Raw genomic sequence first — 22,340 nt, forward strand, 5'->3', positions numbered from 1 at the left:
CTCCTCAATATACTTTTCTCTAAATTGAGTCTGACTATCTAGTTGATTCTCTAGAAAGTATATTGGAGTTAGTCCATACGGATTGGTAATCGAAAAATGTGTGGTTGTTATACCCCCGCTTTTTCATAAATGTATTTGTTCATGAGTATGAACTCATACTTAACCGATTTTAGAACTTAACCACATAAGTTTGCAAATGGGTACGCAAACCTAAGTTCCGAAGTTGATCTTTTCTGACAGTTCGCAAACGGGTATGCATATTGTTGTTCCAGACCGACTTCAGGTGAAACAATTTGCAAACGGGTACGCAAACTTAGTTCCCAGACTTTAACAATTAAAGTCGTTCGCATACGGGTATGCATACTTGATTCCCGGACCTGGATTATTCTTACAACAGCTTGCATACGGGAATGCATACTGTGCTATATCCATACAATGGTTAATTGTTCTAAACTCCCATTTCAATCATTGAAACATTCTTAGAAGACGACAATAGCTGTCTCACACAAACTATTAACTTCTAAGCAATTTTCAAGTGATTGAATGATCAATACGAAACATTCCGAGTCTACATCAAATGACTGTCTCACACAAATCATGTAAGATATTACAAGGCGATTTTCACATGATCATATTTTACCATTTCCCACCATGATAGACATGTTATTTGTCATTAATTTCTTCGTTTTTCAAATACCCTTCCTTATTATTTTTTCTTGAGAACTGTTCATGTCAACAGGAATGATGAAATCTTCTAAGTTGCTTGTTCTTTGCTAAACTACTTTCTTCTTAAAGTACCTCCATGCCCGTATTGAAAGTAGATCTTGTTTGTAGACTTCAAGTTTTTTATTCCAAGTCCTCACTTGTTTCTTGGTCTACAAACTTTACCCCAAGATACCCAAACCAATTTGATCTTGTCATCCTTTGTCCCCCAAATAAATCTTCTCATAATACCAACCATCTTCTTTTTCACCCGAGTTAGTAAAGTGCGTAGAGACATGTAATATGTTGGTCATGTAGATAGTGTACTATAGAAGAGTTAACCTGCCAGCTTTATTTAAATATTTAGTCTTCCATTGTGCTAACTTCACCTCATCTCTATGTATGGATTCTCAAATTGAAAATGGTCTTGGGGTAACACCAAGAAGAGTAGTTATTAGTTACTTTTTAGTCCTACAACCCAATTCTTTGGAAAGCACACTAATGATTGTGCTTTTTACTAGCTTTAATTTGAGACTATTAGAGCTTCAAATAACACCAATAAAACCATTAAGGATCTCACTTCCTTGATGTCTTCATTTAAGAAGAAAACCGGGTTGTTCGCGAATTACATATGAGAGATAAGAACACTATTGTGAGATAATCTGAAACCTTCAATCTTCCCTCTACCGAAGTTTGATGTATTAGTTTAGTGAGGATTTCAGCCATAATGAGAATAAGAAATGCGTAGAGCGTGAGTCTAGCATCTGTGCATTCACTTGCTATCAACACACCATCTAAAATTCGTTTTTCTTTAACAAAAACACTTTGAAAATCACAACTGAGTTTCTTCAACAAAAACACTTTGAATCCCGTCAAACTACTTACCATCTTCTTAATTTTGTATTTGATATTCTAATTTATAAACATAGATAGACGAAATCCCAATCTCAACAAGAATTTGATTCTCAAGATAATTCCTAATTACCGAAGAAAAAAGAGAATGGCCGAGCGGTTATGAGATGATCTCCTGTGGTCGCCTGGCCGCTCGCCTACCTCGTGGCCGCTCGGCCAACTTGTCTCTTTTCCTAGGTTTTACGGATTGTGATCGGTGTGGCTTGTTTATTAAAAAAAAAGAAATTTAATGTGGCTTGGCAAAAGAAAATCATACTAGCGCAGTACAGTATTTGGTTTTACGGGTTGTCATCTGTGTGGGTTGTTTATTAAAAAAAATAAATTCAATATGGCTTGGCAAAAGAAACCTGACATTTTTAGGGGCGACCCAAAAGGAATTAGGGGCGACACTAAAAGACAGAAAAGGTCACACAAACGTAATTCTAAGCTACCCATTATCTCTGATTTTTCGAAATGGCCAATATGCCCTTATATAATCGGGAACCTACACCATAATCAGTAGGTTAGAGGTGAATCGGTAGGTTAATTTGAAACTGTACCTACCGATTATAGTGTAGATACTTCGGCTAATAATCCCTTTTATAATCGGTAGGTTATCCAACTTATATGACTACCGATTATAAGTTGCCCCAAAATGAGTTTTTTTTCTAAAATCCTTCATGTATTGAATTTTGAAACCTGCTATAATCGGAAGGGAATACAACTTAACAACCTACCGATTATAAGGAGCCACAGATCGAACCCTTGCCATATTCCATAGGTTTTGAGTGTATACAACCAGCCATAACCACTTGGTTTGTGTTTTGGATGCAGCGTTAATCGGGAGTTAAATATATTACAAAACCTACCGATTATAAGTTGCCCCAAAATGAGTTCTTTCTAAAATCCTTCATGTATTGAATTTTGAAACCTGCTATAATCGGAAGGGAATACAACTTAATAACCTACCGATTATAAGGAGCCACAGATCGAACCCTTGCCATATTCCATAGGTTTTGAGGGTACACATCCAGCCATAACCACTTGGTTCGTGTTTTGGATGCAGCGTTAATCGGGAGTTAAATATATTAAAAAACCTACCGATTATAAGTTGCCCCAAAATGAGTTTTTTCTAAAATCCTTCATGTATTGAATTTTGAAACCTGCTATAATCGGAAGGGAATACAACTTAACAACCTACCGATTATAAGGAGCCACAGATCGAACCATACAAGGAACATAATGTGATTCGCTTGCGAGTCATCGTTAAATGCATAAACATAGTAACATAATCATTCATAATCCATACAAGGAACCATTCACAATCCATAAACATAACGTAACAACTAAAAATCCGACACATTTTTTGAAAACGACATAATCCGACACATTGTTTGAAAACGACACAATCCGACATAAACAAAGTTATCCATAAAGTGAACGAAAAACATCGAGAGTTTACAACATCGAGAGTTTACTATTTCTTCTTTCCTTTGACTTTGCGACGAGTTGGACCAACATTATCATTGGTTTCATCAACTTGAGTGCTCGATGATGCCCGAGTTCTTTTTTTCACAATCTTTTTAGGTTGCTTGGCTTTTTCCCCAAACCGAGATGCATAATATTCATTGTCAATGTTATCAATCAATTCTTGGTGCTTTCTTATCTTATTAAGTGGCACAGGCTCTCTGGCTTTTATGCAATTAGTGCACCATTTGGACAAACTCTTGAACCTGCCCTTCTGTTTTAAAACATAGCATATCATCAAACGGTTATTACTCTATTTTGACCCATAATATTAAACTAAACTAAGAAAAAAAATACGTACCAATCTTTCATAACCCACAGGTTTGTCTTTGAGGATACTCTTGTACGAAGCTGGCTTTGGTTTAAGATCACGGATTACACGAATATGAGAAACACTCAGGTACCATTCCATATAGTTGGGAGCATTTTCAAAACCTTTGTTGGCTGGCCTTCCTAGGTTGATCAAGTAATGCGCCCTTCTATCCCAATGCAATTTACAAGATGGTTTATTCTTGTGAACGACCGTGATAGAATCCTTATCAGACGTGCACTCCTCCATAAACAAAGAGAAATTTCCATGGATTTCATCCTTTGGTATACCTTGTACAAAACCGTGTTGTCGCATCACCCTTGAGGCATTGTACATCACATATCCTGTGGGGTGCCATAGCGGTCCAAAATAAAGGGCCAAATCGGATCGACCCGCGATATGTCCACCAGCTCGGTCTTCCTTGTACGGATCAAAGCATACGTCATGGGCTGTCAGTGAGTCCAAAACCTCCCTCAAACGAATCAGCTGCTGCTCCTTCGTCCTAGAATGGTTGTCATCGAAGACGTACTTCGTTCCTCTAGGACCGCCTTTCTTCCACGCGGGGTTTTCAATGGCCAATTTCAAGATAGGGAAGTGGTCGTATATCCATGCATATATTGTCATTTTTACAAGTATTAGGCAATTAAATCTTCAATGGTAGAAAAACCAAAAAAAAAAAAAAAAAACTATAGCCACCCGGTCATGTTCCAACATTGAGTTCTCCGCAGCATCAGCCAACCCTGAATTTGCAATAATGGTCTTGAACCTTTCACATTCATCCTTCAAAAGCCAATCCAGCATTTTAGTTGATGCGGCGGTCGGTTTGAGCAACCGAACCGCATCGGAATGATATTATTAAACACATGACAAGTTACAAAAAAAATTAGAATAACCTAAAGTATTACGAAGAAAAACATAATAGGTAAATAAAATGGATACGATCATTACCTCGGTTTCATATATTTCTTTGGCCTCGGAGTCTTTGTATCCAAATAACAATTGTCCTCCATCCTCCGGCAGCCCAAGGATTACACCTTCTGGAATATCCTTCACCTTCAGTTCATTTGGGACAAGGTGTAGCGCTTTCTTTCGAGGAGGATTTTTCTTTTCGGCTTCTCCTTCTTCTTGCGCACCACTAGGTTGTCCTACTTCTGGTAGTCTATCTTCGGGTGCTTCTAGTTGAATTTGTGCTTGTGATTGTGGAGCACTTGGTTGAACACCTTCTTGAACTGGTTGTGATTGAGAGGCACATGGTTGAACACCTTCTTGAACTGGTTCTGATTGAGGGGCACTTGGTTGAACACCTTCTTGACTTGCTTGTTGAGTTCCATCTTGAGCACTTGAAGCGGCTTTAGCAGTCCTAGCTCTCCTTCCACTAGCTCTCAAGTTCTGACGCCTTTGCTTCCTTGCACTATCTGAAACAATTGCATCTTCGACTTTTCTACCTCGCCTACCCCTAAACAACGCGAATAAAGTACGACAGGTTAGTAAACTATATAGTCGGAAGTTAATCTAAATACACCGTTCCCGAATATCCATATTCGATTGGTTGAGCAAACCACTAGCTTCCGATTAAGAACAATCGGAATCCCCAGTTCACTAAACCCTACCAAATACAAATAATCGGAAATAAAAGAAATTTTTGGTGTTCGAATATGTTTATCTACACCAAATAATCGAAAATTAAATTTCAACACAACCTTCCGAATAGGAATAATCGAAAGTATAACCTTCCGAATAAATCTCAATCGAAAGTCTCACAAAACTAATGTCTACCGAATATGCATAACTTTGTGTCCAGAAACTACTAATATTGTTCAGCCTAAACAATCAGAAGCAAATTACACAACATATCAACCGCTTAATACGTCTCTAATACTTGTTCTTCCCTAGTATATTCGGAAGTCAAAAACACAATTACATTCCGATTATGATCGATTTAGGCCTCAGTAATGAAAAATGTTCAATAATCGGTAGGCAACCTAAATATTAGCACCCGAATATAACGAATGTTCTTGTGAAATGAAGAAATCGACAACAATCGGGAGTTTAGAAAAATTACTAACCTACCGAATATGGGTAATAACCGAAAACCCTAAAAAAAATCATGGATTCGACGAATTGAAGCAATATAAAGCAAATTAATGGTAGAATCTTACCTAATAGGCGCCATTTCAAGTTGCTGGAGAGTTTGGCTTTGAGTATCGCCTACATCAGGGGCCGCATCTTCTTCGCGTTCTTCAGGTTCGTGAGTTAAAACCAATTTATTACGGGCATGCAATCCAATGTTTGGATCCTTACCGCGACAAACGTTTTTGGTTTTAGCTTTCTGGGGTTCCTTTTCTTTCATCTTTATAGAGAATAATCGACGATGATTCGATTCGACGATTAACTATGTATAACGAGGAGAGGGGGAGAGTTTTCCTCTCTGCAATCAGAAGGAAATAGGAGAAGAGGAGAAGAGGAGTTGAAATTGAAGTTGAAGTTGAAAAGAAATGAAATGAAATGAATTTAGGTTGACTTTGGTTTTATCTGTCAAACGGTTAATAATCGGTAGACATTACCACATCATAAGCTACCGATTGTTGAGTAGCCCAAAATCGTTAGGGTTTGTTACTTATATACCCACCGATTATAGGAAGCCCCAAATCGAACCACTGCCAAATTCCATAGGTTTCAAGGGTACAGAGCCGACCATAACCATTTGGTTCGTGTTTTGGATGTAGTCATAATCGGAAGGTATATGGATTACATAAACTTCCGATTATAGGTTGCCCCAAAATAAGTTTTCTTCTAAAATCCTTCATTTAATGAATTTGAAATCTACCATAATCGGGAGGTATTGTTACTCGTAGCTTTCTGATTATGGGAAGCCCCAAATCGTTAGCTTAGACAGGTTTTAATTCATCCGATTATATAGGAGCCCCAAATTTCACCATTGCAAAAATCTAAAGATTTCTAATTTCTATATTTTAACAATCAGTAGTCTCTTGAGGATCTTGTTACTCCCGATCGTTATAGAAGCCAGATACGAGTTTGGCACATAAACGAACTTAATCGGTAGTGTAATCTAGTTAATAACCTTCCGATTAGGTATTTCCACTCGGATATAGTATAGCTTCCGATTATGTAAGGGCACATTAACGTATTCTCTGCGTTTTTGGACATCCCTTAACGTAGTGTATAGGTTGAGAATAAAAAGTCGTCCCTAATTCTTTTGGTTGGCCCCTGAAAATGCCAGGAAAAGAAAATCATACTAATGCAGGATTTGCCCTAAAAAGAGTGCGAAAAAGAAATGCCCCTACCGCTACCAGTAGTCTCTCTATGTTCAGAACATCAGCAATTTTACTTCGTTTAAAATTCTCCGCTGATGAATGCTTTACTGAGCTGATTTTAGTGGTGACGGTGCTTGTGCTGGAAGGTTTACTACGGGTTCGATTGATCAAAATTTGAATATCTTTCTTTACAATTTATCAAAATCATGGTAACAGAAGAAGAATCAGAGAAAAGGATTCAGTCGATCATGGACAACATCTTTCGTACTCCTAAACCAAAATCCATCACAAGGTTCTTTTATTTACCTTTTAATCGTTAGCTTCTTTCAAAGTTATGTAGTTTATCTCTGTTAGGGTTTCTTGTTCTTCTTGTTCTTTTAGATTTTCATTACCATATTAGAGATTCTTGGGTCTGAACTTTATATATGCCGCTAATTTTGTTCAACGAATACAATTTTATAGTTTATTTTGAATTTGACGTGATATTTGAAAAAGATTTAAAATGTTATTCATAACCTTAGTTGTTCTATTAATAGTGTTTCTGGGAAAGAAACTTCCAAGAGAAAAAGAGGGGATTCTACAAATGAATCATCCGAATCAAGTAATTCAACTGGGGGTGTTCTTTCAGTGGGAAGATTTAAGCGTCCTGCTATTCTGTGTGGGTCGTCATTGTCTTCAGAAGCTCCCTTATGTAGACCATGGGATAGAAGTGATCTTTTGAGAAGATTAGCGACATTCAAGTCAATGACCTGGTTTGGAAAACCTAAGGTTTGGAAAATCTTCTTCTTTCGCTAGATTCAAACTATTTATCTTATGCCTAGTTGTTCTATGAGTGTCTTTCCTGAGTTTCTCATGTTAGGTTTAGTCTTTTTTACTGGCGTTTTCATGGTTTGTTCTTGTCTTTCTTGGCCCGTACCTCAAAGTCCTCATTTCATGTCCAGGCATACATTATATCCATTTTTGCTTTTGCGGATGTTAGTCTATTGCTGTTATCTGAGTTTTTTCATGGGCATTTCATACGCAATAACTCATGTGTAATAGCCTAGTAGGTATATACGGGTAATAGTCAGCTATAATTTTAGTTACAAAATTTCAAGAGACTAGGTAGATATTAAAAAGGAGAATCCTGTCCATTTTCTTATAATTATCGAAGAATACATATATAGTAGAAACTCAAGCAGAAAGTTTTTATTGTAGTTTTTTTTTTTAATCGAGAAAGAAGTTTGTAATAACTTAATGCCATGCTTCTCAGCTGACCAGTTTCAGTTGATAAGATACCAGAAAATGATGGAAGTTCTGATATGCTGCCTGTTCTGATTTTTATTGTCCTGGCATTTTTTACTAAACTGGTCATTTTTGTAACCTCACGAGTTCTTGTGGGTCTAGTTTCCTTCATCTAAAGGATCATAAAAATCTGCGTTAAGAAGACTTCTGTAGTCATCCCTCCACCCTTCCCTCACCAAATTATTTTTTTGTTTCAAATCTTTTCACTTGTAAACTGATTCAACTTCTTTATGCAAAAACTGATGATATTTCCTTTTCTGTACTCAGGCAGTAAGTGCCATAAATTGTGCACTGAGAGGCTGGATCAATGTGGAGATGGACATAATAGCTTGCGAGGCTTGTGGATCACGTCTCCTTTTCTCCACCCCTTCATCCTGGTCAAGGCAACAGAGTAAGGCTTGGTGCTAGTCCATTTGGAATTTTTACTTCAGTACACAATGCTATGGAGTAAATTTTGCAGATATTTTAGATTTAAATGGTGTGGATGTTTTGACATTATAAAATTATTATTTTCCTTGCCTCAGTTGAGAAAGCAGCAGCTGTGTTCAGCTTAAAGCTCGATAGTGGACACAAATTACTGTGCCCTTGGATTGATAATGCGTGCGAAGAGAGATTAGCACAGTTCCCGCCAACTACCCCCCCAGCTTTAGCTGATAGCTACAAAGAACGCTCCTCTGCACTATTGCAACTATCAGCTCTACCCAAGGTTTCTTCTTCAGCAATCGATTACATGAGGAGCCTTCAACTGGAGGGTTTTCTGGAAGAAACATCAACTCTAGAAATTGGTCCTGGAGAAGCTTCTGCAGTTACCTACTTTGGTAGTGTAGATGGAAGACTTGATTCAAACTTGTATTACCAGGTTTGTTACGCCTTGCACTGTGTGTCCATGCTTCTAAGCTTCTTATACAACTACGATTAGTATGTCTAAACGGCCGTTCCTCGTTTTTTTTTCCCCTTCGCCTTTGGTGTTTATGCTGTGCTAAGCTAAGAATTTATAAACTTTCCAGAAATTGCTAACTGGAAGCTGGAATTGCAGGCTTTAAAACTCATTGCTTTATGTGGATGGGAAATTCGTACACTACCATATGCGGTTGACTGCGATGTCCCCACTCAATCTTCAGCAAATATCCGTCCCGAGGAGTCCTCATTACAGGTTCTAAATCAAAAAAGAAACAGCGTAATTATGAGCTCAACAACTGGTGGTGATGAGACGGATATTGATGAGGAACGACAATCTCTTAGTGAATTACAATCTGATCCAGCATCTTCTGTTTTGGACTGTAGGCTTTGTGGGGCTAGTGTTGGGCTTTGGGCTTTTTCCACAATTCGACGGCCTTTGGAAATGTTTAGGTTAATTGGATCTTCTGAAGTCAATGGTCGGAAAGACCCTGGAAACTATTCTTTGATTGGGAACACTTCAGGGGTTGGTGGGCCAAGAGAAGAAGCCCATGTTGCTTCTAACGGAATCATGAGCGCTGTTGCGTCACTGAAGGAAAAACCTTTGAGTTTGAATTTGTCGATAGCTGGAGGTCCTTCACCAGCCAAACAGAATTACAGAGCAACAGTTTCTCTTCCTGTCGTGAGCCGCCATTTTAGATCCGTCTCGTCTAAGTCTGATGTTAGAGACCGCACATCATGTGCTTTGGATAACACCAACTCAATTCAGGAGAAAGATCACACATACAATACTCCTTGTGTGCAAATTGCTCAGACTGACGTTAGGTCAGATAAGCGCAAAACAACCGAGTTTGGCAGTAATGTGCAATCACGTTTGAATAGTGAATTTAACGAAGTCGATCCTCTCAGGAATGAAATTAACAGTGATACTCAAGAAAGAGACTGCCTTGGTATTGGCTCTGATAGTAGTTTGTTAGTTTGTGAAGCTGGAAATAATGTTACGTCTTCTGTGGATGCAAATGCAGATAGTGCTGGAAAAAAGGATTCAAAAATAGTTAATGAAGGACCCAATGTCCAGAAATCTCTGGAAATGCAAATCACTACACCCTCAGCTCATTGCTCAGGTAAGTCATATGATGGATCTTATGATGTTCGCTTCTTTCTCTTGTATTTTATATAAAGGTGAAGAATATATCGTCTTGGTTGAGCTCCTTATCTGGACGTCATGATTCTGTCAACATTTTTCTGTCTTTTAGTGCATTGGCAATTTCATCATACCCTAGTTTAATTCTATCTAAGAGCTAGATTAGCTGTGACGGTTTGATTAGGAGTCATTTTAAGTTATATACCAAAGTTGCACATTCAACTTGTTTAACATAATACTTATCTCTTTTAAAATTTAAATTGGCATAACGAAGAAGTAAAAGCAATTCATATATATCATGCAGATCAGAACCAGTAAACTTAGAAACTGTTTGATATAGATCCTTAGGAAAGAGACAAACACCGTTGCAGTATCAAATTAATTTTATTCTGTTGTATGTGCATGTTGCGTTGGACTAAGAAAGCCTCTTTAAGTTTACATTCGTTTTGGTCTCTTATGTTTGAACTTTCTTTACGGATTTTCCTACATGTCCTTCTGTTGTTGCAGGGAAAGAAGTAGAGGAAGCTCAACTAGACCACGCCGTGGAGTTCGATCCAATCAAACAGCATAGGCATTTTTGCCCCTGGATTATATCAACTGGCAATGTTGCGCCTGGGTGGCAACAAACACTCAAGGCTTTAGATCATGAGAAAGACCCTTCCCATCTTACAATCACAAGCTCTCCTCCATCTACGCCTATGTTAGAGGTATGATAAACGTCTATGAACGTGCTAATTGAATCCACTATATTTGCTAGATATTGTTATTTGACAATATTGCATTGCATCAATTTGTACAGCTAGATGATCCCATTACTTCAATCAGAAAACTTTTCACGTCTCCATCATCAACAAAGAGAAAGAAGGTCACCTAATTGTCAAGATTCTGGATAGTTTATCATCCTCCAATGGACATTTGGAAGAGAGAGAGAGAGAGAGGGGGTATCTTAAATGGATTTTGAAATACTTCTCCAACTGCCTCTATTATCATGATCGGAGAGTCATTCCTATCTATTTCTGTTTCTTGTTTTCTTTTTGGTATTTGCTGACAACGCTCATATGTTATCTCCGAAGGTGTACATGCTTTAAAGGTTGAAGAAGATCTGAAGAGCTAATCGTCTTACAGTTTAGCTCATGTACCAGAAACCTAGCGTGCATTCAGTTTAGAGGTTGCGATTTATCTCTAACCCGCTGTATTATTATGTTTATTATAATTGGAAGACCAATAGAAGGTGTTCTGTATTCTTCCCTACTTAGCCCCGTTGAGAAATTTTGTACACTCCTATAAATCATTTGTAGATGGTTTTATGATGCGCCAGTTCAAATGGCAACCTGATGAATCAACATGAATTTGAGATTTATTTTAAAATTTTCATGTCACGACTGTTCATTTTTTGGGTCACATAAAATTGACATCAGCCAGGGAACAGAATGTGCAGTCAAGTATCTTAATTCTTGAACCATGATTATCCGTCCTATTTATACAAAAAATGGCGTAAGAAACACCAGCAGTTTGAGCAAAAAAAAGAATGTTTCCAGAAATATAAACAGCGGAGGGAAAAAAGAACCAAAAATAGAGTGTAAACCATACGAGGAAAAAAGAAGCAAAAATAGAGTGTAAACCATACGAGGCGTGACTCTGTGTGGGTCCGGTATGGTAATAAACTATAAAATGGAGGAAAACTCTGCGAGGTACAATCACCTCTTTAGTCTTAAAAGAAGCCGAAACCCTCACCCTCAAATTATCTTTTTGTTTTTCAAACCGCAGTGGAAAGAAAAGAAAAAACACTCACCAAATTAGGGTCTTCTTCTTTTTATCTCTCTTCTTCTTCTTCTCCTCTCTCTAAAGTTGAAGCAGAAACTGTGAATCTAACAGAGAAAGAATGGCCGCAGAGGCTAATAGATCTGGTACTGGTAGTGGATCAGCCGATTCTTACATCGGAAGTTTAATTAGTTTAACATCTAAGTATGAAATTCGTTACGAAGGAGTTCTTTACGACATCAATACTGAAGAGTCTAGTATTGGTTTGAGAAATGGTACCATCTAACTCTTCTTTCCTTCATACTGAGTTTTCTTTGCTTCGTTTTCTTGTTTAGGTTTTCGATTTTATTTATTTTTGAATCTAAGTTTGTTCGTTAAGTTTGGTTTCTGAAGTAGAGATTGGGATTTGATTACCGTCAAAGATAGGGAATTGGGTATTTTCTGTAATTTGACTTCTTGTTTATGTGTGGTACGGTGTGTATTAGGGTTTCATGAGGATTATAAAACCTAATAAATTAATTTCTATATACAGTATGAATGAATGACAATTTGGATAGATTTTTATTCCCTAATTTGTCAAGTAAGATAGTTTTGTACTCCCTCCGTCCTAGGTTACTTGCCAAAATAGGATTTTGCAAAAACTTGAAACAAATTCAAATTACTTCCACATACATCATCAATCTTTCAAATTACTTGTTTAATATACTAGTTTTTGTATCCTAGTTTTTATTTCTTTCTTGATTATTAGATAATTTTAGTGAGAAATATAGTAATTTGTTGGTACACTTTTGTTAAAAAAAACTCAATTTTGGCAAGGAAACTAGGACGGAGGGAGTAAAAAAAAGTTGTTATTATTATTTGAAAGAAATGGAAAACAGTTATAATGGATATGGTTAGGCAGATAGAACTTTTGGGTTTCAAAACACTATGTCAACAAATATCCTGTGATCAACTTAACTCTATATTTCGTTTCATTGTGGCAGTAAGATCATTTGGAACAGAAGGACGAAAGAAGGATGGACCACAAATTCCTCCTAATGACAAGATTTATGAGTATATTCTCTTCCGTGGAAGTGACATCAAGGTAAATACACACATTACACTAACGCCATGTATAGCAAGGCTGTCATTTTTGTGTGGGTTTTAGGTGCGAAATTCGTAATTTTGATTATTGAAATAAATATGAAAAGCCAAAACAAAAATTACAAACAAGAAATAGTGCGTGTTAATATGCATTAGAATTCTACACACCCTTTGTCCTCCCCTGTTGAGGTCTTGTTGAACAGCTGGACTATTGAAGTCTGGACACCCATACCCTAATCGTGCAATACTTGCAAGTTAAAAACCCTCAATATCTCATGTCTTGAGATTATGAATAATCTTGGTAATGTTACTGGACACCATGACAAGTTTAAGCATGATGTCTCTGGAACAGTGCCTAGCAAGAGCTTGCTCGTGTTAAGCATCTTAAATATATTTGTGATTATAAACCTCTGTTGTACCAGAATTTCAAGCTTCGGAGTTCTGGAATAGGCATCTTTATATATTTTACACCAAGTTAGACCTTCCCTTGCATAATAACTTCTGTGTATTTTTTGTTTGTTGAATCTGACTTGTAAGGTCTGACTAAATTAAGAGGTGAAGCATAAGACTAAGACTATTCACACAATTAAAATTTTAATAAATTGGATTCAGATGCCTAACACCACCACCTAAGGTATCTGCATCATTTCAACTTCTTAAACGCCATTTTAGGACGAGCTGTTGTTACCTTAGGGCATCCTCGAGAAGCTGATAAAATCTGGGCAACACATTCATGCAGCAACGGTAGCTTTTGAGTAATTTTTGAGTTAACCCTTTACCGCTTTTCGTCTTTAATAAAATTCCTTGGTTTGGATTTCTTAGCTTGATCGTTACTGTTTTACATGTGGATACAGGATTTACAGGTTAAGTCTTCCCCTGTTCCTACGACGCCACCTATTGATCATGATCCGGCTATTATACAGGTATTGGATCCATATTACATCTTTAGTTAACTTCGAATTTTGGCCTCCAGGAACTTGTTAAATATTTTATCTTATTTCTGTATGCAGTCTCACTACTCTCACCCACCAGCCGTACCTACAAGTTTTCCTCCTCCTGTTAGTGGCCCTGTAACAGATCATAGTTCTCAGACTTCTCAAATGGGACCTCCTGCGGGTTCATCATTCCAAGGCGGTATGCCTTTACATCAATCTGGTGGAAGCTTAGGTCCTTGGGGGTCATCACCTCTGCCTCCAAATGTGAATGGTAGTGGACTTGCTATGCCAATGTACTGGCAAGGTTACTATCCTCCGCCAACTGGCTTGTCAATGCCTCCCTCCATGCAGCAACCTATGCTTCGACCACCAACTGGTTTGTCAATGCCTCCCTCCATGCAGCAACCTATGCAATACCCTAACATCAATTCATCTTTGCTATCGGGATCTACAAACTTGCCGGTTTCAAGTTTACCAGATATAGGTTCTCCCCTTCTACAATCTAGTAGTAATCATTCACAACCTTTAACCTCCACTGCCCTATCCTCTACTCTGCCTTTGACTTTCTCTACAGTCCATTCTGCTGCATTAGGACCTGACACCACATCAAATCTTATACCAAATAAGGCCCCTGTTTCTGGTTATCCACCAGCACCAATAAGTGCCAGCAATTCATTTGTCTCTCCTGCACCAAATAACATTTTTGATACAATTGGAAACGGAGCTCCGACCTCTGAGAAACCTAAGAGTGTGACTGGGTATGCTGCAGCAGATCAAAAAATGCCCCAATTGGTCAATCCTGGGGCATCAAGTTTAACTCGTGTTGAAGCACCAGTTCCTTCCCTGGTAACACCAAGTCAGATACTGAAATCTGGACCCACTGCATTTTCCTCATCGATGTCTTCAGAACTTGCTCATAAAGATGTAGAAGTGGTGCAAACATCACCACCAGAGCCACCTCGAGCTCCAGCTGAAACTCAGCCACCAATATTGCCACTACCTTCTCCACCTGAACAAAGGGTATTGTTTCTAACCTGAATTTGGATCAATATGATTTTTTATGGCTTTATATATGATAAATATTTGGTAATTTCGTTATAGGTAACAGGGGAAGTTCCATGTTGATTAACTATTTGACAATGGCATAATTAGGCATTGGTGTAACTTAACATACTTGGGGAAATGTGTTTGTTTCCTTGTAACTTGATGAACCTTGATGATCTTTCTAACAATTGATATATGCAGATGTTTTGAAAAGTTGTAGTGTCTCTATAAGGAAGATAGTTTTTTACTGTTTCTGAATGTGTTAGTTAACATGAGATAGTCATCACCCACCACTGAGAAGGATATACTTTCTCCTTCTCCATTGGTGATGATTTGATAGTGTTTAGCCATAACCCCCATTCGAGTTTGGAGTTTCAATTTCAAATTTAATTAGCTATTTCAGATATTTTTTGAATTTCGTACTTTCTTTTTAATACATTCCCAACTAGTTTCTAAATGAGAGACTGACAGTTATCTCTTATGGAAGTTTCAACTATATGGTCATGGATTGTTTGTCTTTGCTATGGGATGCCTTCTTCTATTGTAATATCCCCGATGATATTTATTTTACAACAACTGACTGTTAATATACTATTAGTTGGCAGTGAATCATTTTCACAGTCTCAGTAGAAGTTATGATGCCTTTATTGAAGGTAGAACTACCAAGTATATCACATGGTGTTCCTCTATTATGCTTTTCACGTTTGAACAGGATTTTTTTCTTAATTTGTATTGCCTCTATTCAACTGCTTGGGTTTGGTCACTTGGTTTATGTACTTTCCCCTTGAGAAGATATTCATGTCTATACTTTGCTGGTAATATGTGGTTTCTTTGATCCATCTCCTTTGTTTTCTCATACGTGCATTGGTAGTTTATGTCTGATCCATTAGCAGGACACTATTAGAGTGGTGAAATGGCGATTCGGAGTAGTTTGAATAGAGTATTCATATCCATTTTCAATTTTGGAATATTTGAAGGCTCATCTTTTGTGCAATAAATTTTTGCTGCGATAATTGTCATTCAAAATACATAAATAAGCATAATATAAATACTAATTAAAGTATAACTCAATATGGATTTGATCTATTGCAACCACTCGCAGTTGTAACGTTCACTGTATATCCCGTTGGGCCTGATCTTTCTCTTTTTGTTCTTTTCTAGCGGAATGCAGCTCAATATCACAATTATCACAACCATCACAGCTATAACAGTTACAATTACAGGGGGCGTGGAAGAGGAAGAAGAAATGGAGTAAGTTTTCCTTCTCCTTTTGCTGTCAGATTATTTTAGCAGTTCAATATTTTTGCTCCTTCCTAGCACAACAATGTTATGCTCTTGAGCAAACGAAAACCTGTGATGGATAGGAAACACCCATTTCTAACCTGGTGTTGCTGTAAAAATGTATGTAAAATTCACAAGATGAAGATGGGTGTTTCCCATTTCTAACCTGGATAGGAATCACTCATATCTAACCTGGTGCCGCTGTGAAAATGTATGTGCGATTCACGGGTAGTCTGATAAAGTAAGACCTTAATCTTTGGCATTACAGATTTTAGGTGCTCCAACTAAATTCACAGAGGACTTTGATTTCACGGCTATGAATGAGAAATTCAACAAAGATGAAGTATGGGGTCATCTTGGTAAAATAGCTCAGTCGAAGGACAAAGAAGCGGATGAGAATGAGGAGGATGAGGATTATCCTCAAGATGAAGATGTTACCGAGTCATCGAAAACAGATGGAAAGGTTAGTTTTCCACATTGAAGTGGAGCGTCGTTAGCAAATCCTCATTAATTACCTTTACTACACAGTATGTGATTTTTACTGAAGTACTCTGTATTCTATTTCTAGCCTGTTTACGTGAAGGATGACTTCTTTGACTCTCTTTCGAGTAATGCACTTGATCAAGAACGGAGAAATGGAAGGACCAAGTTCTCTGAACAGGTGAAAATAGACACCGAGGTAAACTCGTGATATTACTTTCTAATACTATTTTATTATCTGAATGGTTTGGTTCATGAAATCCTCTCCTCAATCCAGACTTTTGGAAATTTTCCGAGGCATCGTGGTGGCTGGGGTGGTCGAGGTCCACCACGAGGTGGACGTTCACGAGGTTACTATCATGGAACAGGGAATGGTGGCTACGTAGGAGGAAGGGGCCGAGGTCAGGCAATGTCTGGACGTGGCTACTACTAGTTATGTTGGAGAAAAAACCGCAACACGTATATGGGTTTTTAGTCTGTGTGGCCCGTGATTCCTTGTAATTTTTAGTATCAGAAGTAGGCACAGTCGGAAGATTAATGGAGGATTTTGCCTGAAACTCTTGATAGCTTGCTGTGTAGTTTTTGCTGGTTAGTGCTCTAGTTGCCTGTTTATTTTCTTGGTAGGTAGAAACACTGGTTTTAGTTTTCAGGTACCACTTTAACTTTCTTGTCTCTGTATTGAAGAAAATGTTGCTCGATATTTGGTAGTCAATGTTTTTTTAACAAGCGCAATTCCCTAATTGTACATGGGTTGGTTGTTCGCTGGCTACCTGCACCTACCATTTCTGTTCGGGCAAAAAATATTATTCATACTGGATCCAGTAGTACTGGTCCTCATCCAACTCTATGAAGTCCCCCCTTTTTTTTTTTGCTGTAGTGGTAAGTTGTAATAAAGCCTCATTTGTGATTCATGCATCTTCTTTCTTGAACATGGGCAAAGAAAGTAAAGTATAAATCCATTGGACCTCTGTTGTTGCTGGAAAATATGGCTCCAGAATTGGTGGAATTTTTTAATTTTGATGTTTGTTGTATGATCTTATCAAACTCTGTAATGATTCGGATTTTTAAATCGGCTATGTTGATATAAATTAGGGCGAACAGAGAAAATAAAAATCAAATTACAAGGTGAACCGTGGAGATTCAGAATTCAAATCAGTGGGTTGGAACTTGGAATGCATGATTTTGCGTCTGTACACAATTGTTTGGCACCATTTTGTAGCGAGGTGCGAGGATAGATGTTCCTGGACTGGACTTACCATTCAATCTGACTTTACTCTTTGTTACCCTCTTTAACCACATTATTTTTTTAGTTTAAATATGATCAAAACTAGAAGAAGACAAAGAAGAACGGTTGTTTCGAAAACACTAAAATAACTTCTACGAACTCACCAAACAGGCATCATTGCTACAATGGGGTTACCAATTTGCTTGGGGTTGTTTTGCCTTGTAACTTCGGTACACCTCTAAGCAATTTCGGTAACTACTATAGCAATCTTGCCAAACAGGCACTTAGGTTTTTGATAAACTAATCAGCTTACCTAAAAATTTGAGAAAAGGTTAGCCATTCATCGGCTTAAAAACAATGATACTCACAGGTTAGCCTATGGTTGTTGATCGTGCCATATTATTAAATGGACATCATTCTTTTGCATGTTCTGATCACGAACCCGACGGTCAAGACCGATCATTATTGGAGTAGGTTTATTTTCAAAGACGTGCAGTGGATATCAAATCACTAGAGATACCGGAACTTGATATAATATTAGTGCTACGGACACGTGCCATGTACATGCATTTCCAACCTTTTTAATGGTGCCGAGTTCTAAAGGGTGACTTCTATGGATGAAGATACGCAACACCTCAAAACTTCTTGTTGTATAGAATTAAAACTATAAAAATGACACGGCTGTTACTTTCATTCATTAAGTCATCATCCAAAAATAATTAGAAATTTTAATTCACAACACAACAAAGCCTAGATGGGATTATTTGTGCGCTAAGATGGGTTATTGTCAAACCCTACAAAAGGGACTATTGGATGAGAAGAAATAGTGAAATTTTAAGGAGAGAGAAAGAGAGATGAAGAAAATAGTGGTAGTAGTTGAGGAAGTGGAAGCAGCTAGAACTGCTCTTCAGTGGGCTCTTCATAACTTGCTCAGCTATGGTGATCTGATCATTCTACTTCATGTCTTCCCAGTTACAAAACCATCATCATCAGTAAACAAGAAGCAGAATAATCACAACAGCATCACCAATAACAGAAAACGGGCTTTGAGATTGAAAGGATTTGAATTAGCCCTTTCTTTCAAAGGCCTTTGTGATAGTTTCCTTAATGTAAACTACGCTCACTCTGTTCCTGATCTTATTTAGTTTAGTTTAAATGTGTTATCAAATTTGATCACTGTGTGAATATATAATTGTTACAGGCAAAAGTTCAGATCATCGTCAAAGAAGGTGATCAAGATGGGATTACAATCGCAGCGATGGTGCGTGAAATCGATGCTTCCGCTTTGGTTGCAGGACTCCATGATGAAAGCTTTCTTTACAAGTTGATCAAATCCCTATAACTCTTTTGATTAATCAATCATTTCTTCATTAATTATGCTCAAGTAACATGATTTATTTAGTTTTATGTGTATGCAGGATGGCCATGGCTAACACCATCATAAATTGCAGAATCCTCGCCATTAAAGAACCAACTGTTACAAAGACAAACACTACGTCGATATTACGGAATAATTCTACAAATTTTGATTTTTCGCAAATCGAAATTACTAGATTAAGGTATGAATATGATTCTGGAATCTTAATTTGTTCTTTACCATAAACATTACATTGTTGATTGATTTAAATTATCGGTGTGTTGATTTATGTATTTCGTTTTGCAGTGTTTCTCCAATTCGTCCGCCAAAAATTCCGTATCAAATTTTACCAAGCCCTTTTAGGATCATATGGAGATCAAAGAGATGAAGAGGGAGACAAAATGCCGTATAAGAAAAAGTCAAACAATTTTGTCCATTGGATTTGTTCATAATGGTACTACCTGTCAGCTTTCACAATTCACACTGCAAGGAAAGACGACGAGGCACACAAGTTCCATGTTCGATGACAAGGTCCACTAAGGTATTTGTGTAAATTTGTCATGTTCGATGAGAAGGCTCACTAATGTATTTGTGTAAATTTGTGAAACGGTGCATAAATTAACAAGAAAAAAAATATGAAAAGAGGCAATTTCCTTGGGTGATTTTTGGGACGACCGAGCAAGGAAGGACCTTTATATGACCATTTTTTTTTTTTTTTGTAAATTGTAAGTCATCAATTGACACAAAAATATTGGATTTGGTGTCCCAAATCATTTTCAATCAACAATGAAATGTCAAAAGAGTCCCTCTAAATCATATTTTTTTTTTTCCTTTAGACATTTTCATAAATAAACCTAAGAGGAAGTGTAACATGTATTAGACATTTTCGTAAATAAATCAAAAAAGAAAAGCAATAAGTATTAGACATTTTCGTAAATAAACCAAAGAAGAAGGGTAAATAGATATAATTGTCAAATTGTATTATAATTTCTTATGTATCCTATTTTTTTAGGTGTATAATTGGCAATCAAACTTTAATATAACATATCTAAAATTCCGTGACTTGGAATTATACAAATTTTATCTCATTGGAAAGGTTATAAAAAAATCTATGCAACGAGTACAAATAACAACATCACATTTAGAATTTTTACGAAAAATTCGGAGGTATTTATCATCTTAGGCACAATTATAGAAAATTAAGTGTACATCCATTATGCAAACCACCTCATAGCATACATATTACTTTATGTAGCCATATTTTGGTTTATGCATCAACTACTAATAAAACCATGTACTCCCTCCGTTTCAAGAAAAGTGATATTTTCACTTTAGGCACAATTCTCGAAAATTGAATGCATAGCCATTATGCAAACAACCACAAAGGATGCATAACACATCGTGCAACCATATTTTGGTTTATGGATCGAATAATTTTTCGTTTCAGAAAAAGTGATACTTTCACATTCTGTTTTAGGAAAAGTGATACTTTCATTCCATTTCGGGAAAAGTGATACTTTCGCCCCGTTCCGGAAAAAGTGATACTTTCACCCTCGTTTCGGAAAAGTGATACTTTCGCTCCGTTTCAGAAAAAGTGATATCACTTTTTCTTTTTCAGAAACGGAGCGAAAATATCACTTTTTCTTTTTCAGAAACAGAGTGAATGTATCACTTTTTCTGAAACAGGGAGAAAGTATCACTTTTTCTGAAACGGGACGAAATTATCATTTTTCTGAACCGGGACGAAAGTATCACTTTTTCTGAAACGGTACGAAGTAGTCGCAGACAAATCCCATCTTCATATTCTTCTTCGGTCGGCTCTCCCACCGTAGCAACGGTGGTACTAGTTATTTTTCTTCCTTTTTTTTTCTTGGTGAAGATTTCTGTACGAGGGGGAGCTAAAATCATAGATTAACTGACTAAATAATTCTTAGAGCAACTGCAGTGGTGCGAGTATAACCAAAGATTAAAAAAAAAGATCAAATTTGGGTTTAGTCCGCCGTGTGGCGTAACGGGAGGAGAGTAAATTTGGTCGCCCGTTGATATAAAGTTCGTTTGATCGTCAAGCGTTGATAAAGATTACGCCTGGAATCAGGCGTTGGTAAAGATAACGCCTGAAATGGGGCGTTTATAAAGATTACGCGCGAATGTTGGCCGTTTATATAGTTAATTAGGGAGGTGTCATGTTTTAGTGGGTTAATAACAACAGATGTTAAAAGGGTAAGTTAGCTGGGTTGAATGATAAAGCATTAGCAAGTTGTTAACTTTACCAACGCCTGGAATTTGAGCGCACACTATATCAACGCCCCATTCAGGCGTTAACTTTATCCCCGCCTGGAAGTCAGGCGTTAACTATACGAACGCGCGATGAATGGCAAAGATTATATCAACGCCCGTTGTGTAGGCGGAGATTATATCAACGCCCGACTATATTTGGATTTGCCGTCCCACTACGCCTGTCCACTGAATCAAATATTTGGGTTTAGTCGTCCACTGTGGACGTTCTAAGCTGACCAAATTTAATTTAATTTTCGACTAAAATATCCTTTGTATCTCGTCAAATATCTTTCTAATCTCTAATCGTAAAACTTCGCTGATCAGAAAAAAAAATATTAGAAATTTTGTATTCTTTTTTTCTTTATTCAAAAATTAATGAATTGTAACACCAGAGTCTTGTTTTATCTATTCAAGTATTTTGCGGATTTTCGAATGGAAATTGTCATAATACTAAAGAAAGAAAGAAACTGTTATCTTCCTTTCTCTTTTTTTTTTTTTTTGTTAAAGGATGAGCAATAGTATTCTCTAACCTCTTAACTGACTTACACAACCAGGATGTAGGATGTTTTACTTGTGGTCTTATGAACAACAAAGCTCACTTCATTACAACAAAAATGATATTATTGAAACCCATATATGCTGCCCACCTAACTGCTTCCATTAAAGACATGTATTCCACTTGTTCTGCAACATATTCCGGATTCAGACATCCATAAGTGAAGTTTCCTTTTTTCCCTATGACATCCACATGCACAATCACGGATGATTTTCCATATACTTGTTTTTCCTGTTGGAATAAACGCATCCATATAAATCTTTGCAGATCCCTGGTCCGGTGGCTTCAAACTTCCCTATGAGAGCCATTTT

General features: G+C 37.2%; 3 protein-coding genes across 4 annotated transcripts; all 3 read left to right on the plus strand.

Moving 5' to 3' along the window:
- Positions 1 to 6,686: 6,686 nt before the first annotated feature.
- Positions 6,687 to 11,404, plus strand: LOC113298050. The gene is made up of 7 exons (XM_026546701.1): positions 6,687 to 6,997; positions 7,242 to 7,473; positions 8,257 to 8,380; positions 8,514 to 8,848; positions 9,026 to 10,010; positions 10,538 to 10,737; positions 10,830 to 11,404. The coding sequence occupies exons 1-7, from the start codon at positions 6,912 to 6,914 to the stop codon at positions 10,902 to 10,904; spliced, it is 2,037 nt and encodes a 678-aa protein (XP_026402486.1). The 5' UTR covers positions 6,687 to 6,911; the 3' UTR covers positions 10,905 to 11,404.
- A 342-nt stretch (positions 11,405 to 11,746) lies between these two features.
- Positions 11,747 to 17,480, plus strand: LOC113298051 (protein decapping 5-like). 2 transcript variants are annotated; one of them, XM_026546703.1, is made up of 8 exons: positions 11,747 to 12,066; positions 12,775 to 12,875; positions 13,729 to 13,797; positions 13,885 to 14,829; positions 16,015 to 16,104; positions 16,403 to 16,597; positions 16,703 to 16,813; positions 16,892 to 17,480. In XM_026546703.1, the coding sequence occupies exons 1-8, from the start codon at positions 11,913 to 11,915 to the stop codon at positions 17,045 to 17,047; spliced, it is 1,821 nt and encodes a 606-aa protein (XP_026402488.1). In that variant the 5' UTR covers positions 11,747 to 11,912; the 3' UTR covers positions 17,048 to 17,480. The 2 variants fall into 2 exon arrangements, with proteins under 2 accessions (XP_026402488.1, XP_026402489.1); XM_026546704.1 differs by having other exon boundaries at positions 16,703 to 16,795.
- A 1,001-nt stretch (positions 17,481 to 18,481) lies between these two features.
- On the plus strand, positions 18,482 to 20,000 carry LOC113292879. Its single transcript, XM_026541703.1, has 4 exons — positions 18,482 to 18,948; positions 19,041 to 19,162; positions 19,258 to 19,398; positions 19,503 to 20,000. Exons 1-4 carry the CDS (start codon positions 18,694 to 18,696, stop codon positions 19,582 to 19,584), a joined length of 600 nt encoding a protein of 199 aa, XP_026397488.1. The 5' UTR covers positions 18,482 to 18,693; the 3' UTR covers positions 19,585 to 20,000.
- Positions 20,001 to 22,340: the final 2,340 nt, after the last annotated feature.

Source organism: Papaver somniferum, chromosome 7, assembly GCF_003573695.1.
Source record: "Papaver somniferum cultivar HN1 chromosome 7, ASM357369v1, whole genome shotgun sequence".
In the NCBI taxonomy this organism is placed as follows: Eukaryota; Viridiplantae; Streptophyta; class Magnoliopsida; order Ranunculales; family Papaveraceae; genus Papaver; species Papaver somniferum.

Coding starts and splice junctions, on each gene's coding strand:
- LOC113298050 (XM_026546701.1), top strand. CDS start 6,912: ATGGTAACAGAAGAAGAATCAGAGAAAAGGATTCAGTCGATCATGGAC. Junction 6,998..7,241: donor AAACCAAAATCCATCACAAG/GTTCTTTTATTT, acceptor TTCTATTAATAG/TGTTTCTGGGAAAGAAACTT. Junction 8,381..8,513: donor ATCCTGGTCAAGGCAACAGA/GTAAGGCTTGGT, acceptor TCCTTGCCTCAG/TTGAGAAAGCAGCAGCTGTG.
- LOC113298051 (XM_026546703.1), top strand. CDS start 11,913: ATGGCCGCAGAGGCTAATAGATCTGGTACTGGTAGTGGATCAGCCGAT. Junction 14,830..16,014: donor CTTCTCCACCTGAACAAAGG/GTATTGTTTCTA, acceptor GTTCTTTTCTAG/CGGAATGCAGCTCAATATCA. Junction 16,598..16,702: donor CATCGAAAACAGATGGAAAG/GTTAGTTTTCCA, acceptor TTCTATTTCTAG/CCTGTTTACGTGAAGGATGA.
- LOC113292879 (XM_026541703.1), top strand. CDS start 18,694: ATGAAGAAAATAGTGGTAGTAGTTGAGGAAGTGGAAGCAGCTAGAACT. Junction 19,163..19,257: donor GATGAAAGCTTTCTTTACAA/GTTGATCAAATC, acceptor ATGTGTATGCAG/GATGGCCATGGCTAACACCA. Junction 19,399..19,502: donor ATCGAAATTACTAGATTAAG/GTATGAATATGA, acceptor TTCGTTTTGCAG/TGTTTCTCCAATTCGTCCGC.